The 15,334-nt window shown below is 65.6% G+C and overlaps 3 protein-coding genes across 5 annotated transcripts; 1 reads left to right on the top strand and 2 right to left on the bottom strand.

The window, feature by feature from the left end:
- Nucleotides 1-381: 381 nt before the first annotated feature.
- ENO3 (enolase 3) lies at nt 382-3,570 on the top strand (the record flags this gene model as incomplete). The annotated part of the gene is given in 11 exon segments (XM_082300593.1): nt 382-466; nt 618-713; nt 1,171-1,229; nt 1,312-1,375; nt 1,739-1,866; nt 1,868-1,946; nt 2,256-2,291; nt 2,294-2,447; nt 2,986-3,094; nt 3,167-3,225; nt 3,501-3,570. Coding segments are annotated over 11 exon segments (939 nt in total).
- Nucleotides 3,571-3,840: 270 nt separating this feature from the next.
- On the bottom strand, nt 3,841-5,948 carry SPAG7 (sperm associated antigen 7). Its single transcript, XM_082300541.1, has 7 exons — nt 5,789-5,948; nt 5,358-5,425; nt 5,172-5,260; nt 4,720-4,804; nt 4,555-4,644; nt 4,207-4,363; nt 3,841-4,001 (listed from the first exon to the last, which is right to left on the bottom strand). Exons 1-7 carry the CDS (start codon nt 5,937-5,939, stop codon nt 3,871-3,873), a joined length of 771 nt encoding a protein of 256 aa, XP_082156667.1. The 5' UTR covers nt 5,940-5,948; the 3' UTR covers nt 3,841-3,870.
- A 243-nt stretch (nt 5,949-6,191) lies between these two features.
- On the bottom strand, nt 6,192-15,098 carry CAMTA2 (calmodulin binding transcription activator 2). 3 transcript variants are annotated; one of them, XM_082300481.1, is made up of 22 exons: nt 15,017-15,098; nt 14,489-14,578; nt 14,314-14,414; nt 13,905-13,972; nt 13,689-13,824; nt 13,096-13,167; nt 12,829-13,018; nt 12,239-12,379; nt 11,039-11,778; nt 10,819-10,942; nt 10,601-10,738; nt 10,265-10,389; nt 9,856-10,055; nt 9,609-9,687; nt 9,186-9,420; nt 8,539-8,708; nt 8,236-8,465; nt 7,684-7,888; nt 7,514-7,585; nt 6,968-7,110; nt 6,798-6,872; nt 6,192-6,551 (listed from the first exon to the last, which is right to left on the bottom strand). In XM_082300481.1, exons 2-22 carry the CDS (start codon nt 14,517-14,519, stop codon nt 6,488-6,490), a joined length of 3,339 nt encoding a protein of 1,112 aa, XP_082156607.1. In that variant the 5' UTR covers nt 14,520-14,578; nt 15,017-15,098; the 3' UTR covers nt 6,192-6,487. The 3 variants fall into 3 exon arrangements, with proteins under 3 accessions (XP_082156607.1, XP_082156608.1, XP_082156609.1); XM_082300482.1 differs by having other exon boundaries at nt 14,314-14,379; nt 15,017-15,060; XM_082300483.1 differs by having other exon boundaries at nt 13,689-13,784; nt 14,314-14,379; nt 15,017-15,060.
- Between the last annotated feature and the right edge of the window lie 236 nt (nt 15,099-15,334).

Raw genomic sequence — 15,334 nt, 5'->3', positions numbered from 1 at the left:
GGCACCACCCCTAACCCCCAGCGGGGGCTGAATTTGACCACAGTCCCTCCAGGGGAGAGGGGCAAAGAGAAGGGGATAAATTATCCCGGCGGCCCCTGTGGGGGAGGTGGAAGGGTCCCAGGCAGAGGCAGCACTGGGTGAGAGGGGCCTGGACCCGCCCTGGGCCCCTTTGAATGTCCCAGGTGCTGGGGAGAGGGGTCTGGGCTCACTCAAGGTCCCCCGTGGGATGGGGGGACATAGGGCCAGCTCAGGGCACCTGGACACAGGGGTTCCATCCCCGGGAGCTGGGGGGGGGGGGGGGGGGCATCTGTGGAGTCCAGGGTCAGGCTGGGATGCCCCTGACCTTGGCTTTGACCCCTGGGTCCCCTACCCCACACAGCCATGTCCATCCAGAAGATCATGGCCCGGGAGATCCTAGATTCCCGTGGGAATCCCACAGCAGAGGTGGATCTGTTTACGGCCAAGGGTGTGGAGGGGCAGGGGGGGTGTTGGGGTGGGGGGGCTCATGGGGGGGTTTGAGGACTTGGAGGAGGCTCAGGGTTGTGGTGGAATGTATCAGGAGTGCTGGGGACATGGAGAGTCCCAGGGCAGGCAGTGACAGTCCCCTCCTACCCCAGGATGGTTCTGGGCAGCTCTTCCCAGTGGAGCCTCCACTGGGATTCACAAGGCCCTGGAGCTCCAGGATGGGGATGAGAGCCGCTACGGGGGCAAAGGCGGGACTTTGGTAAGCTGGGACCTTGAGAAAGGGGGAAAGTGGGCACAGCCAGTGACCCCCAAAAACATTCAGGGACCCCCAAGACCCTGAAGATCCCAAGGAAGTACCCCAAAACCCAAACAGATCCCCCCCAAGAGCCAACAATCCCTCCAGTGACCACCCCCAATGGTCCAACCAGACCCCTCGAGAGCCTACAACAACCCCAAGACCCACTTGGGTCCTCCAAGAGCTCCCAGGATTCAAATAGATCCCCCATGATCAGCTGCCTCCCCCACAATGACCCTCCAAGACCCAGCTGCATCCTCTACACCCCCACCCAAGACCCAACTGCATCCCCTAAACCACCCCTCAACACCCATGTCATTCCCCCCAAGACAAAACAAGCCTCTCAACCCTTCCCACATCCCCAAATCCCCACGTGTCAGGTTAGAGGTCACACCTTCTGCCCCCTCCAGGGGTCCTGAAAGCCGTGGAACACATCAACAAGACCCTGGGCCCAGCTCTGGTGGAGAAGGTGCATGTGAGGGAGGGGCAGGAGGAACTGGGGGACACTTAGGGGTAGGCAGGGAGGCTGACACTCCCTCCCCATACCCCAGAAACTCAGCATGGTGGAGCAGGAGAAGATCAAGGTCATGATTGAGATGGACGGCACCGAGATTGGTTGGGTTTTGGGGTCACATCATGAATTTGTGGTAATTGGAGAGAGGTCATGGGGCAGTGGGGCAGGGGTGAGAAAGGGCAGGAGGTGGAGGGGGGGCACCTGGACATCTGGGTCCATCTGCCTTTGGAGGGAGGGCAATTAAGGGGAGTGGTCTTCAGGCCTGGATGCCCAGGTCCCCTTGGCCAAGGGTCAGCATTGAGCATGTCCACGTATGGGGTCCCTGTGGTCTCTGGAGGGATTTGGGGGACCAAGAGTGATTTGGGTCCTGGTTGCCCCAGGTCTGTCTCTGCTGGGGTGGGGGTGCAGGGGAGATTTGGGGATTCAGGGGGAATTTAGGCCCAACTCCCTGGGTGCCCTTCCAGTGCTGGAGCTTCTGAAAGCAGCCATTGGGAAGGCTGGGTACATGGATGAGGTGGCCATCGGGATGGACACGGCAGCCTCTGAACTCTGCCATGAGGGCAAATATGACCTGGACTTCAAATCCCCCCCTGGATCCCAAGCTCTTCATCACCGGGGAGCAGCTGGGGCAGCTCTACCAGAGCTTCATCAAGGACTACCCTGCTGAGCACTGGGATGAAACTGAGAGGGCACTGGGAGAGACTTCGATAGCACTGGGAGGGCACTGGGAAGGCACTGGGAAGCAGGGGAGTGACACTGAGAAGGACTATGATGCACTGCAGGGCATTGGGATGAGCTGGAATGGACTGGGGAGTAACTGGGAGGCACTGGAAAGGCAGCTGGGGACTCTTGATAGCTGATACAAGGCCGTGCCCAGGGCCGCAGGGTGGTCACTGTCCCTCTCCCACACCCCCAGGTGACTGGGCCATATTGGTGCACACTGGTACATCCTGGTGGCTGTTTCCCCCACCATGGTGTCAGTTGAGGACCCCTTTGACCAGGATGACAGGGACAGCTGGACCAGTTCTTGACACAGGTGGACATCCAGGTGGTGGACAGTGATCTGACAGCGACCAACCCAAAACTCGTCGCACGGGCAGCCAAACTGCAGGCACGCAACTGCCTCCTGCTCAAGGTCAACCAGATCAGATTGGTCACCAAATCCATCCGGGCGCGAGTCCTCCGAATCCTCGTGCAACTCCCTGTGCAAATGCCCCACACCGAGTCCATGCACGCGTGATCCTCGTGTGACCCCGCACCCTTGCGCGGGGGTCATCGTCCCCGCGTAACCCCCTCGTTACGGAGTCCATCCGGGTGTGAGCGCACGTGCAAATCCCCCACAGCTGAGGCCATCCAGGTGTGACTGCACACACAAATTCACACAAACTCTCGTGAAAACCCTGACCACGGAAGCCATTCAGGCTGAGTCTGTGCAAATCCTCCTGCGAATCTCTGTGAAAGTCCCCGGCTCACCGTGTCCATCCAGGCGCGAGTGCGCAGGCAAATCCTTGCACAAACCCTCGGGAAAAGGCTCCTTGGGAAGAGGCCTTGTGCAAACTCATATGAGGCAAGGCCTCTGCACAAAAATCTCTCGTGGAAATGCCCCTCATCATCCAGTGCAAAGCCCTTGTGTGAAAACCTCAGGCACAACCCTCATCCCAGCTCATGTCCCCATGTCACCTCCCGTGACCCTTCCTGTGTACCTCCACAGGTGCAAGCTGGCCCAGAGCTACAGCTGGGGGGTCATGGTGAGTCACCGCTCCGGCGAGACTGAGGACACCTTCATTTCGGACCTCGTCGTGGGGCTCTGCGCTGGCCAGGTGAGTCCCAGCTTCCTCTGTCACCCCCCCTGTTCCCCCATGACACCCTCCATTGTCCCCCATCCCCCCCAGATCCAGACAGGGGCTCCCTGTTGCTCGAAGCGCTTAGCCAAGTACAACCAGCTGATGAGGCGAGGGGTCTCCACATCTGTGTGTCCCCTCCCTTGTCCCCAAATCTGTGTGCGTCCCTTGTCCCCACATGTCCCCAGGGGTCCCTGCTGCCTCCATGTCCCCACATCCCCCACAGAGAGCTGGGGGGGTGCCCAAGCCCATCCCCATGTCCCCCCCAGGAGTGTCCTTGTCCCTGTGAGTCCCGCATGTGCCCCCGCCCCTTCCCCAACCCCCCCACGCCTGCTGACCCCTGGATCACCCCCATGTCACCCCACTGAGCTCTCATCCCTCCCAGGATCGAGGACGTCCTGGGGGATGGGGCCAAGTTCATGGGGCGCAAATTCCAAAATCCCAAGGCCACGTAGGACGGGGAGAGGCAGAGAGGCCCACCCTGCCCCCCCCGCCAAGGGGTTCCCCCCACTTCGTGACGTAAACTTCATGAACTACCAGGAGCTCCCCACTCATGCTTTGTTGGGAGCAGCGGGACACGCACACACACAATCTGGGATATGGGGGTGCCCCCCCCACCACAACTGCCCCCCAAAACAGACATGGGGACCAGGCCAGGAGATGAGGTGCTTTATCACCCCTGCTGTGCATCCCTGTCACCCTCCCCCACACTGTTAAATACCCCCGGGGGGTAGAGCCCCCCCACCACCCTCCTATCACACAGAGGGGCCCCCGGGGCCCCCCCCGGCCCCGCCCTCGTCCTCCGCCTGCCGCAGCCGCTTCTTGGCCCGGATCTCGTTCATGGCCTCTTCGATGGAGCGCGTGTCCCGCTTGTTGGCCACCGGCACTGGGGGGGCACAGGGTAGAACCAGGTGGCTGTGACTCCCACAGGGACCCCCCAGCCCTCCATCGAGAGCCTAGGTATTTGGGTGCCCAAAACTCCCCTGGGAAGGGATCCAGGTATCCAGGACACCTCCAGGCCTCCTGGACCCCCGGGACCCTCCTGGACCATCACAGACCCCCTTGGGACCTCCCCAGGACCCCCTGCTCACCACAGCCATACGCCTTGTTGGCCTCCATGGTGCGGGCAGCAGCTTTGGCGGCGTCGGAGCCAATCAGGTGCCGATATTTGTCTTTGTAGTCGTTGGGGGGACCCGGGGGGGCCGGGCCGCGCTCAAGCTCCGCCTCCTCCTGCTGTGCCGCCAGCTCCTGGGGGCAAGGCGTCAGCAACAAGCCCCGCCATACACCACCCGCTCAGGCCACACACACCAAGCCTGTGCCACACCCATATAAGCCCTGCCCCCACCGTGAGTGCATGCCACACCCATCTGGCCACGCCCTGTTGGGCCCCACCCATATCGCAATTAAGTCCCGCCCCACGGCCACTAAGCCCCGCCTACCCGGAGCCGACGCCGCTCCTCGGCTCGGGCCGGGTCCCATTCCTCGCCGCGCCGATACGCGTCCAGCTCCTCGTCCGACGGCGCGAACTCCTAGGGACACTGGCGTCGCCCTGTGTTCCCTCACCTCCCCTGGTCCTCCCCACAGTGTCTCCCACCATCCCCCACCTTTTTGAACACCATTACGTAGCGACTGTCCTCGTCATCTCCAAAGGAGAAGGATGTCAGCCCGGCCACCTCCGCCACGTCGTGCCTGGGGAACAGGGAACTGCTGGCACTGGGGCTCCCCAGAGGGGTCCTTCCCCCCCTCACAAGGGTCCCCAACTGCCCCAGAGTACAGCTGCCATCCTGGTGTGCTCCTGTCCTGCCCCGTGTCTCCAGTGTCCAATGCCAGCGTTCACAGTATTGCCCCAATAGTTTCCCCAGTGTCCCCAGTATCCTCCCAAGTGCCCTCCCATCCCCATGTCCCTCAGTGTCCCCCGTGTTCTCCCAAGCGTTCTCAGTGCCCCCAGTGTCCCCTCTGCCCCGCCCCTGCCCTCCCAGTGTCCCCCTAGTGCCCCGCAGAGCACACAGTACTCTCCCAGTGCCCACCTTCCCAGTATGCCCAGGGCCCCACTCACAGGATGCTCCTCTCAATCTTGTTCATGGGCTGGAACCGGCGCCGGGGCTCCCCGGTGGCCTGGATGAACTGGGACACCTCCTGCTCCATCTGGGGATACACGGGCAGTCCAGGGGGGCCCAGGAATTTGGGGGGGGCCCATGAAGAGTAGCCCGAAATGCCCAGTGAGGCCCGTCCCCCCACTCACCCTCTTTCTGAACTCGACCTTCTGGCGCTTCTCCTGCTCCTGCAGCTTCTTCATGCGAGCAGCTTGTTCTGCAGCGGACAGGGAGGGTCAGGTCGGCAGGGACCCCCCCCAAAACCTCCGGGGGGCAGAGGGGGCAGGGCCAGCACCATCCCGGGGATGTCACCGAATGGGCAGGGGCGTGGCCTGGGATGGGCGTGGCGTGGGGCGTGGCCAGACTCCCCTCCCCCCGTCAATCAGGAGAGCGAGCGCGTGCACAGAGAGGGAGCAGAGCCAGCAGCCCGCGCGGGGCGGGGTCTCGCGTGAGGGTGGGCACCGGGAGCGGGGGGGGTTGCGAGGGCGAAGAGCCGGGACGCGCCGCTCCCCGCCCCGACCGGTCGGTGCCCCCCGCCCCCATCCCCCGGTGCCTCCGCGTCCTCCCCAGCCCTGCTGACCCCGCGCCCGGCGCCGCGTCTCGCCGTCGGCGGCGGCGGGCGGCCGCTCCATGGAGCTCAGGATGGAACCCAGCAGGTCCAGCTCCGCCATCTTGCGACGGGGCGATGCGTGACGCCGCGCGCGGGCCGCGGCCCCGGCGTCGTGCGTCATCGCGTCGGGGACGTAGGAGGGCCCGGCCTCTGGGGAAAGGGGCGGGGCGTTCTGGAGGGGGCGGGGACCGGGCGTGGCCTCGCCGCAAAGGGCGTGGCCTGGCCTTTAAAGGGCCCGCCGGGGTCTGCCCGTGAGGGGCCGCCACCCCCCGCCCCCAACAATGTCCCCTCCCTCCCAATGTCCCAGTGTCCCTCTCCACACATAAACACACACACGCATCGGGTCTTTTACTCCCGCTTCCTCGTTTTTTAATGGAACTTTGTACAAAGAGCCCACACGGGGCAGGGGGAGAGTGGGGCATGCGGGGGGGGGGGGTGGGTACAGGGGCGAGTGAGGAGGGGGCGTGGGGTGGCTCTTCCCCCTTCTTCCCCTCCCCACGAGCCCTCCGGGGAGACCCAGACACACAAAAACGCCTGGGGGACACAGGGAGGGGAGCACCCCCCATGCCTGGGCTCCCCTGCAAGAGGGGGTAGTGAGGCCCCCCAATGTCTGGGTCCCCGGGGGGGCGGTGGAGCCCCTCCAGTGCCTGGATCCCCAGTGTGGGTGGGTCACGAGGCCAGGCCCCGCGTCTGTAAACTGTCCACCTCCTTGTTCTGCTTTAGTTCCTCCATCCTGAGCGAGGAAACACAAATTGGGGAGGGGGGGGCAGGATCTGTTGAGACTCTGCCCCCACGGTGTCACCTCTCCCCAACGCCCCCAGTGTCACCTGCTTCCACCCACCTCCGGGTGACATCTCCCAGCCACACAACACCTCAACCCATGTCCCTGTGTTGCCCCGCAATGTCCCCATTTCCCCTCACTGTGTCCGACCCAGTCCCCGACCCTGTCCCTCCCTGTCCCTCCACAATGTCCCCGTACCGGTGGCGGCAGCGCCGCAGGAACCTCATGATCTTCCGGGCTGCCTGGTCCTGCTTGAGGGTGAGGAAGGTGCTCCTGGGGGAAAATGGAGGGGAGGGTGAGGACCTCTCTGTCCCCAGTACCCCTTGTCCCCAGTGCCCCTCAGTGCCCCTCAGTGCCCCTCAGTGCACCGGTGCTGGCGGAGGCTACGGAAGCGCTGCTGGATGAGCACGGCCGCGCGCCGGCGCCGCTGGAATCGCTTCTGCTCCGCGTAGCTCCGGAACTTGCTCTGGATCAGGATGGCGGCCTGCGTCATCCGCTGGAACAGGGCGAACTGGGGGGACAGGAGGATACCAGTGTCACAGCACCCTCAAACAGGCACCCCAATGTCACCCCAGTGTCCCAGCACTCCTGCGTCATCCGCTGGAACAGGGCGAACTGGGGGGACAGAGGGGATACAGAGGGGGGCACTCCAATGTCACCCCAATGTCCCAGCATCCTCAAACGAGGGCCCCCACGTCCACGTGTTCCGGAGCCCAGGCATCCAGAGACCCCAAAACAGTTCCGAAAATCTGGGTGCCCCCCCTCCAACACTGCCCAGGGGAGACCCTGTTACCTTCAGAGCGATCCAGGTCAGCTTGTGGGGCAGAGAGAGAGGGTTGGGGGGGGTCTGGGGTGCCCAGGGGGTACCCAGGAGGGGTCCACGGGGTTTTCAGGTTCCCCCCACACCTCAGTACCTGCTTGTACTTGCGGTAGCAGCGCTGGATGACGGCAGCCGCCAGCTCCTGCTGCTCCTTCAGCCTCCGGCCCTGGGGGCAGCGACAGGGATTGCAGGGGTCAGCGGTGCCGGGGAGGCCCCAGAGGGGCCCCGGGGGGTTTTGGGGTGCCGGGAGCAGGGGGTACACACCCGGTACTTGCGGAAAGCGCCCTGGACAAGGCGTGCGGCCTCATAGAGCTCGTGCTGCTCCTGGTCACTGAGGGTGAGCAGGGCCACGGCCCCCCCCTCACCCCGCGCCCCCCCTGACGCGTTCAGGAACTCAGCCCAGCCCGCGGCCGAAGGGGGAGGCGGCCGCTCGGGCACCCCCGGGGACCCCCGGGAGGCTGCCTCTGCTCTGGGGAACACACAGGACACAGGAGGGTCAGGGGGGAGGGGATGGGAGACACCCCCCCCAGGGAGGAACTTGAGTGTCATGGAATGTCCCCAAGAGGACACTGCGGTCTTCCAGGAGCCAGGGACTCGTACCCCCCCCGGTGGGGTACTGGGGTTTTGCAAAACGTGGGAGACCCCCGCCATGGGGACGCTGGGGTATCATAGGATGTAAAGAGCCCTCCCAACGGATACTGGGATGTTCCAGGCCACAGGGGAATCTCCAGGAGTATCCTGGGGTGCTGCTGGATGTGGGTGACCACCCCCAGGGATCTGAGGGTGCCCCCGGACACCCCCCAACCCCAGGAGTACCTGTGGGGAGGTGCAGGGGGACGGTCAACACTCTCCAGGTAGGTGGCCAGCCAGGCCATGGCAGCACCAAGCCCTGCTGGCCCAGCTGGCCCCGGCGTCCCCGGCGTCCCCAGGGTCCCCCCTGCTGATCCCAATGCTCCCAGTGCCCCCGGTGGCCCCCCCGGTGCCTCCTGCTTGATGCGTTCAGGGGTTGCCTCGATGATCTGTCGTGCCAGTGTCACCACCTCGGCCTGGGGGCAGGGGGGACGTTGGGACTCTCCTGCGCTGGGGGTGTCCCGAGCCCTGGCTGTCCCCCACCTTTACCTGCAGGGTGTCGGAGGGTGGGGCCAGGGCATCCTCGGGGGGGCTGGGGGGCACTGCCACCCCCCAGCTCTCATCCTCGGAGGGACCAGGGGGGCCAGGGGGCAGCGGGACAGAGCCAGGACCCTCCGAGAGCCCCGACGGGGACGACAGGCTGCTGGCTGTGCTCAGCCCTGGTGACAGGGGGGACATGGCAGCGGGGTTTAGTCCTGGAGAGACACACCTTGAGGGGAAGGGGGGACACGCAGGGCATGGGGAGAGGACAGGGGACACCATGGGGACACGGCAGGGACACAAAGAAGCTGGGGAGGACAGAGGACAAGAGGGACATGGGATGCACAGGGAACACAAAAGGAGGGGACAAAGAACGTGGAGGGGGAACTTGGGGACACCTGGATCCACAAAGATGTGGGGGAGGACAGGGGACACGGTGGGGGACACGGTGGGGAAAAGCTGGAGGGGACCAGCGATGCCCTGGGGGCACATGAAGGGGGGCAGGGGGACAGGGAGTGAATATGGTCACAGTGACAGCGGTCAGGAGCAGTGAGGGGACACGGTGACAGTGGCCACACCACGGTGGTGGTGACCAGGAGCCCAGGAAAGGACACAGTGACAGAGGACAGGAAGGGGACAAGGTGCCAGTGCCATACCTGTGTCGGGGCTGGCAGAGAGCGGGGAGGGGATGCGCAGCCCGGGCAGGTGACAGCGCGGGGATGTGGGTGACACCTGCAGCTCCTCGAGGCGGGTGACCAGGGCCAGGTGGCCGCGGGCACGTGCCAGGGCCAGTGGCAGCCGCCCCAGGGTGTCGGGGACGGCCAGCGCCCGCCGGTCCCAGCGGCACAGCCGCTCCGCCGCCTCCCGGTGCCCCAGGGCACACGCCCACATCTGGGGACACGGTGACACGTGTCAACAGGGTGTCCTCAAGGCGTCCCCCATCCCGAGACGCCGTCCCTTCCTGAGCCACCACCCCACGCCCCATCCCCTTGCTGCCACTGCATTCCCAGCCCTGCCACCGTGTCCCCACTGTCACCACCGCGTCCCCAGGGCCCTCAGTGTCTGCAGTGTCCCCTTACCAGGGGGGTGCAGGAGAAATGGTCCACGTTGAGGGGGTCGATCTCCTGCTCCAGCTCCAGGCTGTCAGCTGCCAGCATCCTGCAGGAACAGGAAGGGACACGGACAGGTGTCACATCCAGTTGGGGACACAGCCTGGAGGGGCTCACCTCTACTTAGGAGCATGGCCCGGGGGGATCGCCATCACTATCCCCACCTCGTGCCAGTCCGGGTCCCCAACCAGCCCCTGTCCCCAGGTGCCCCGCTCACCGCCAGCGCCGCAGAGCCTCCACGAGGCTGGCGTAGCCCTGGGCGGCCGCCAGGTGCAGCAGCGTCATCCCACGGAACGTCACCCCGTGCGCCAGCATCGAGGTCCCCGATGTCCCCGGCGACGTCCCCGGCCAGCCCGGCCGTGCCATCATGGCCTCGCAGATGGCCACCACCCGCGCCTCAAAGGATGACCCCGGCCCCTGTCCACAGGGGGGATGTCAGGGGACACCAGGGCACAAGGAGAGGTGTGTGGCGGACCCCAGGGAACGCCAGCCGATTCCAGCAGATGCCGGGGACACCGCGCAACACCAGAGTACATTAGAGGATATCGGGGACATCACAGGACACAAGCGAGCACCAGGGATCTTCAGGGGCCATGTGGTGATTCAAGTGTTGGGGGAGGCCTCACCTGCTCAGGGCGGGTCTCGGACGGGGCCCCCCGTGGGGGCAGAAGGGGCGCGGGGGGGGGCAGGGCCCCCAGACGCGTCTCCAGCTGCTCCAGGCGCTCCAGGATGGACAGACGGAACTGGGCCTCTGGCAGAGCGGGGAACCAGGGGTGAGCGAGGCACACCCCAAACACCCTGACCCCGAATAGTGTCACCCCACGGGGAGAAGGACAGGTTTAGGATCCCCATAACGGGACCCCAACAAGATCTTAGGTGTCTGGGTGCCACCCCCCGAGGGCATGAGCCGTTTCAGGGTGTCCCGTCCCGTTCTGGGGGGGTCCTGGGGTGTCCTCGCTCACCGTCCAGTGCCAGCCAGTCCAGCTGTGCCCCAGGGGGGCCCCGTGCTGCCCCCCGTGCCCGATACTCGAACGGGGCCGCGGCCGAGAGCAGCCGGGGGGGACAGGCCACGCGCAGGGCGGCCACGCCGGCCTCATGGGCTGTGGGGGGGACACGGAGGTGGGGTCAGCACTGCAGGAAGGGGGGACACGAGCGGGGACCCCACCGCGGGGACACTCACGGGGGCAGTAGCAGCGCAGGACACCCGGCTGGACCAGCGCGGCCGGAACCGAGGTACGGTCGAAGAGACAGGAGTAGGCACCGGGGTCCCCCCATGGGCCCGTGATCAGCACCTTCACCCCGCCCTGGGGGAACACGGGGGGGGTCACTGGGGACCCCTGGGGATGGGAGGAGAGAGGGCGAGGGGGAAGAGGACACCCCCCCCTCCCCAAAGCGCTCACCTCAGGGTAGGACCACTCTGGGGAGAAATCGGTGATGGCCACAGGGGAGTCGCTGGGGGGGGCCGGGGGGGACGAGGGGAGGTGGGGAGCGTGGGGGGCCTCACGCGGGTTTGGAGGGACCCCCGCATCCCCTGTCAGCAGCTCAGGGAAGGGGTGGGGGAAGGGGGGCTGGGGCAGGGGGGCGGCGCTGAGGGGGTCGTGGGGAACCGTGCCCTGTTTTACCCCCTCCTTCTCCTCCTCCTCCTCCTCCTCCTTCTTCTCCTCCTCCTCCTCCTCCTCCTCCTCCTCCAGTTTTGGGGGTGCGGCTGGGGGCGGGGGGGGAGCGCCGGGGGGGGCCTCGGCCTCGCAGCCATAGGTCTGCCCGCGGCGGGGGCTGTTGAGGAAGCAGTCGGGGTCAAAGGCAGCCGGGGGGGGCGGCGCAGTGGGACAGGTTCCCTCGGGGGTCACCAGGTGCTGGCTGGGCGTCAGGCCCAGGGGTTGCTCGGGCCCCCCCGGCGCTGCCCCCCCACCCAAACTGGCCACCACCAACAGCGGCAGCCCCCTCGCGGGGGGCAACGAGGGGGCTCGGGGCCCTTCGGTGGGTGCCGTTCCTCCCCCCAGGCCTGGGGAGGGCTGGGTGGTGTCAGGGGAGGAGGGGGCGGGTTTGGGGGCGTCCCCTGGTGCGCCCCCCCCGCCCCCCCGCTCCACTTTGGGGGAGATGATGCGGTGTTTGGTGCTGCCGCACTTGTGGCCGGGAGTGCCTGCGGGGTACAAGGGAGGGGAGGGTTAGCAGGGGACAGGGAAGGTTTCGGGGGAGATTTTAGGGTCCCAAGGGGAGTCCTGAGGGGAATTTGGGAAGGTCCCAAAGAGATTTGGGGTGTTCCAACGGTGTTCAGGGTGATCCAGAGGAATGTGGGGTTGTCCCAAGGAGTTTGGGGCAGTTCTACAGGGGTCCAAGGGACAGTTTGGGGTCCCAGGGGCTGCTCTCAGGGCCCCGAGGGGTTCTGGGGGCTCCCAAAGGGGTTCAGGGCATCGCAGTGGCTTTTGGGGGATCCCAGGGAGCGTTCAAGAGCACCCCAGGAAGGGCTGGGAAGGTCCCAGGGAGATGGGAGTCCCAGTGGAGTCCCCAGGGTTTTGGGGGTCCCATTGAGCTGGAGGAGCCCCAGGAAGTCCCGGTGGGTTCGCCAAGGGTTTTGGGGGTCCCGGGGGGTCCTGTCTCACCCAGCCCCCCGGCGCAGAGGCAGGCATGAGTGCGGGGGGGCGGCCGGGCCTGGTGCCGTTCCAGGATGTGCTGCACCAGCTGCTCCAGGGACAGCCCGGGGGGAGCCCCCCCATTCCCGCAGCCCCACTTCACCCCGTGGACTGCGGGAGAGGGGGGAAAAATCCCTCAGGAAGGGCATTGTGCAGTGCACTCTCTATCCAGCCCCCCCAAAAGAGCCACACACACCCTCCCTCCCACTTCATCCTGCAGGAAAGCAAGGGCAAAACTGCTCAAGAACAGGGTTTGGGGCGTCCTCCCCAATCCCCCTAAAATGGCCTCACACTGCCCCAGTCCTACTTCATCCCACAGAAAAGGGAAGGCAAAACCCCACAAGGAAAGAGGTTTTGGGGGCATCCTCCCCCTCCCCAGCCCCTTCATCCTTTAGACCGCGAGAAAAGGAAGAACAAATCTGCCAAAAAAGGGGATTTAGGCTGTCTCTCCTTCCCTCCCAAAATGCCACACCCCTTCCCCCGTTCCCACACCCCCGTTTCTCCCCACAAACCGTGGGTAAAACCCCTCTGGAAAAGGTTCTGGGGCAGCCCCCACTCACACATGGGGCGCAGCTGGGCCACCAGCTCCTCCTGGGACCACTTGAGCCACTCGCGGGGGTCGGCGGTGGCAGCGCAGATCGGGGGGGCCCCGGCGCACAGTGGGGGGCTGCAGAGCTGGGGGGCGCAGGGGCGGCCGCACTCCTCCATGGCCGGCACGTTCAGGTAGTGAACCAGGACGATGTCGGGGTTCTGGGGGGCACACCGAGGAGTTCAGGGTTGGGGCCAGGGCCCTGGTGGCTCGGGGGTGTCCCGGTGCACCCCGTTACCTGCAGCAGCCAGTAGCAGCGGCGGTGGAAGGTGGGGACGATGGAGGAGTGGACGTAGCAGCCATAGAGGCACTGGGGGGACAGCACGGATTGGGGGATCCTGCCACCTCAAAGAGAACCCTAAAGCAGCCTTTGGGAGGGTCCCCACATCCTGTGGGGGCCTCATATCCAAGTATGGGGGACCCCAGACTTCCAGCTGCCTGGCTGGAAGAGTCTGACACCCGCAAATTGCCCCCCTAGGGATCCCCATCACTCCCAAACCACCCACTGGGGCTCCTGACATCCCCAAACCACCAACTAGGGAGCTCCCAGCATCCCTAGACTTGCAGCTGGGGATCCTGGACCACCTAAACCACCCACAGGGGGTCCCTGGCACACCAAAACTGTCCCTTGAGGGGACTCAGCACCCCCTGAGCCCCCTCTTGGATGTCCTGACACCCTCAAGCCCCTCCCTGTGCATTCCCAGCCACCCCCTCCCAGCTCCCCATACCTGAACCAGGAGCAGTTTTACAGGATGGGGTTCTTTTTTTGGGGCACCAGGTGCTTCTTTCGGGGAGGGGAGGGCTCTGTTTTGGGGCCCCCCCGCCTCCTACCTCCACCCCCTGCACCTTCAGCTTCATGTGGTCCTCGCGTGTCGTCTTCCCATCCTTGCGTTTTTTCCAGCAATACCCGTCCTTGCGGTACTTGACCTTCTTCCGGTTGTACAGGATCACTGACCCATTCTGCGGCCTGGACACGAGGTCAGGGGGGCCCCCTGGGAGCCCCCAGGGCACCCCCAGGCCCCCAGGGCATCCCAAGGGCCCTCCCACCTGGTTTTTGGGGAGCACGAGAGCCACTCGTCATGTTTCTCGAAGGTGATGAGGTACGAGGCGATTTCCTGGGAGGAGAGGTGGCCCATTTGTGTCCCCTGTCCCCCGCCCGCTGTGTCACTGCATTGTCCCACCCCTGCTGTCACACCGTCCCGCTGCCTCGATGTCGCCTGTTCCGCCGTATTCCTACCCCTGTCCCCGTGTCCCCCCCATCCCACCCCCCTCCCGTGTCCCTTTAATGCGCCTTCCCTGTGTCCCCACATCGCCTCCCACATCTCCAAGTACCTCCTCTATATCCCGTGTTGCTTCCACGCGCCATTCCTGTGTCCGCACATCCCCTCCCGCGTGTCCTCCATGTCCCCACATCCCCTCCTGTGAGCCCCCCACGTCCCCTTGTGCCCCCCCCCACCTCGTTGGTGTTCCAGCGCAGCTGCTCCTTGGGCAGGACGGGACATTTGGGCAAACATTCCACCAGCTTCCGGGGCAGGAAAACCTTCAGGTGGCTCCTCTCTGCCGGGGGGAGGGCTCAATGTCCCCACCGGGTGTCCCCCCCGGTCCCCCCTTGTGTGTCCCCCTCCCCTTACCAGAGACCTCGGGGGGGTCCTTGCTGCTCATCTCGGGGCACGCACGGGGCCCTCAGGGCTCCCCTTGGGGGGCACAGGAAGGGCTGGAACCTGCAGGGGCCCCCCAAAAATGGGTGATGGGGTGGAGGAACAACGAGATGACATCGCGGGGGACACGGGACCAGGGACCCCGTCACCATCCTCAGCACCCTGCTCTGTTACAACCAATACCTCTGCCGTACATCCCCCCCATCTCCGCCCCATTGCCCCCCACATCAGTACCCTATGTCCTCCTGCATCCCTGCTCTATAACCCCACACACCCCTCCCCACAACCCTGAACTGTACCCCCAGCTCTGCCCCACTGCACTCCCCATCTCTACCCCCCCCCCCCGCACCGCACCTCATTGCACCCCGCACCTCTGCCCCATCGCACCCCACATGCCTATCCTACATCCCTCCCACCGCGCCCCACGGCAGCCCCACACACCGCCCCAGTGACACCCCCCCATCCCCGCCCTCGGCCCCGCCCCGGCCCCCTCGGCCCCACCTGGCGCCTCAGGGCCGCCGCCGCCGCCGCCCCCGCCCCCGCCGCCCGCCGCCATCTTCCCGCCCGCCGGGGGCCAGCGCCGACAGCGCCGCCGGCGCGTGACGTAGGCGCGTAGGGGGCGGGGCCGCGCCGCCGGCGGTGGGCGGGGCCGGGGTGGGGGCGCTCGGGGTCGTGTGGGCGGGCGGACACCGGCCGTGAATTTTAGCGCTTAAACTGTGCAAATTCCTCGCTCTCAGCCGCTTTATTGATCGTATGTATGAATTTACACGCATTCAGTCATACCGCCACGATAAGCGCTACAAGTCGAGCTACCGATTA

Source organism: Coloeus monedula (assembly GCF_965178545.1).
Source record: "Coloeus monedula genome assembly, chromosome: 40".
Classification (NCBI taxonomy): domain Eukaryota; kingdom Metazoa; phylum Chordata; class Aves; order Passeriformes; family Corvidae; genus Coloeus; species Coloeus monedula.
The sequence above is the reverse complement of the archived record's forward strand: the minus strand, read 5'-3'. Positions and strand labels throughout refer to the sequence as shown.

What these genes read in the sequence shown, in the direction of transcription:
- SPAG7 (XM_082300541.1), bottom strand. Translation starts at nt 5,939, where the DNA reads ATGACGCACGACGCCGGGGCCGCGGCCCGCGCGCGGCGTCACGCATCG. An exon ending in GACGCGGCGCCGGGCGCGGG is followed by an intron (nt 5,426 to 5,788) that starts GTCAGCAGGGCT and finishes TGTCCGCTGCAG; the next exon opens with AACAAGCTGCTCGCATGAAG. An exon ending in CAACAAGGCGTATGGCTGTG is followed by an intron (nt 4,002 to 4,206) that starts GTGAGCAGGGGG and finishes GTGCCCCCCCAG; the next exon opens with TGCCGGTGGCCAACAAGCGG.
- CAMTA2 (XM_082300481.1), bottom strand. Translation starts at nt 14,519, where the DNA reads ATGAGCAGCAAGGACCCCCCCGAGGTCTCTG. An exon ending in GGACCCCCCCGAGGTCTCTG is followed by an intron (nt 14,415 to 14,488) that starts GTAAGGGGAGGG and finishes TCCCCCCGGCAG; the next exon opens with AGAGGAGCCACCTGAAGGTT. An exon ending in CCCCCTGCACCTCCCCACAG is followed by an intron (nt 7,889 to 8,235) that starts GTACTCCTGGGG and finishes TGTGTTCCCCAG; the next exon opens with AGCAGAGGCAGCCTCCCGGG.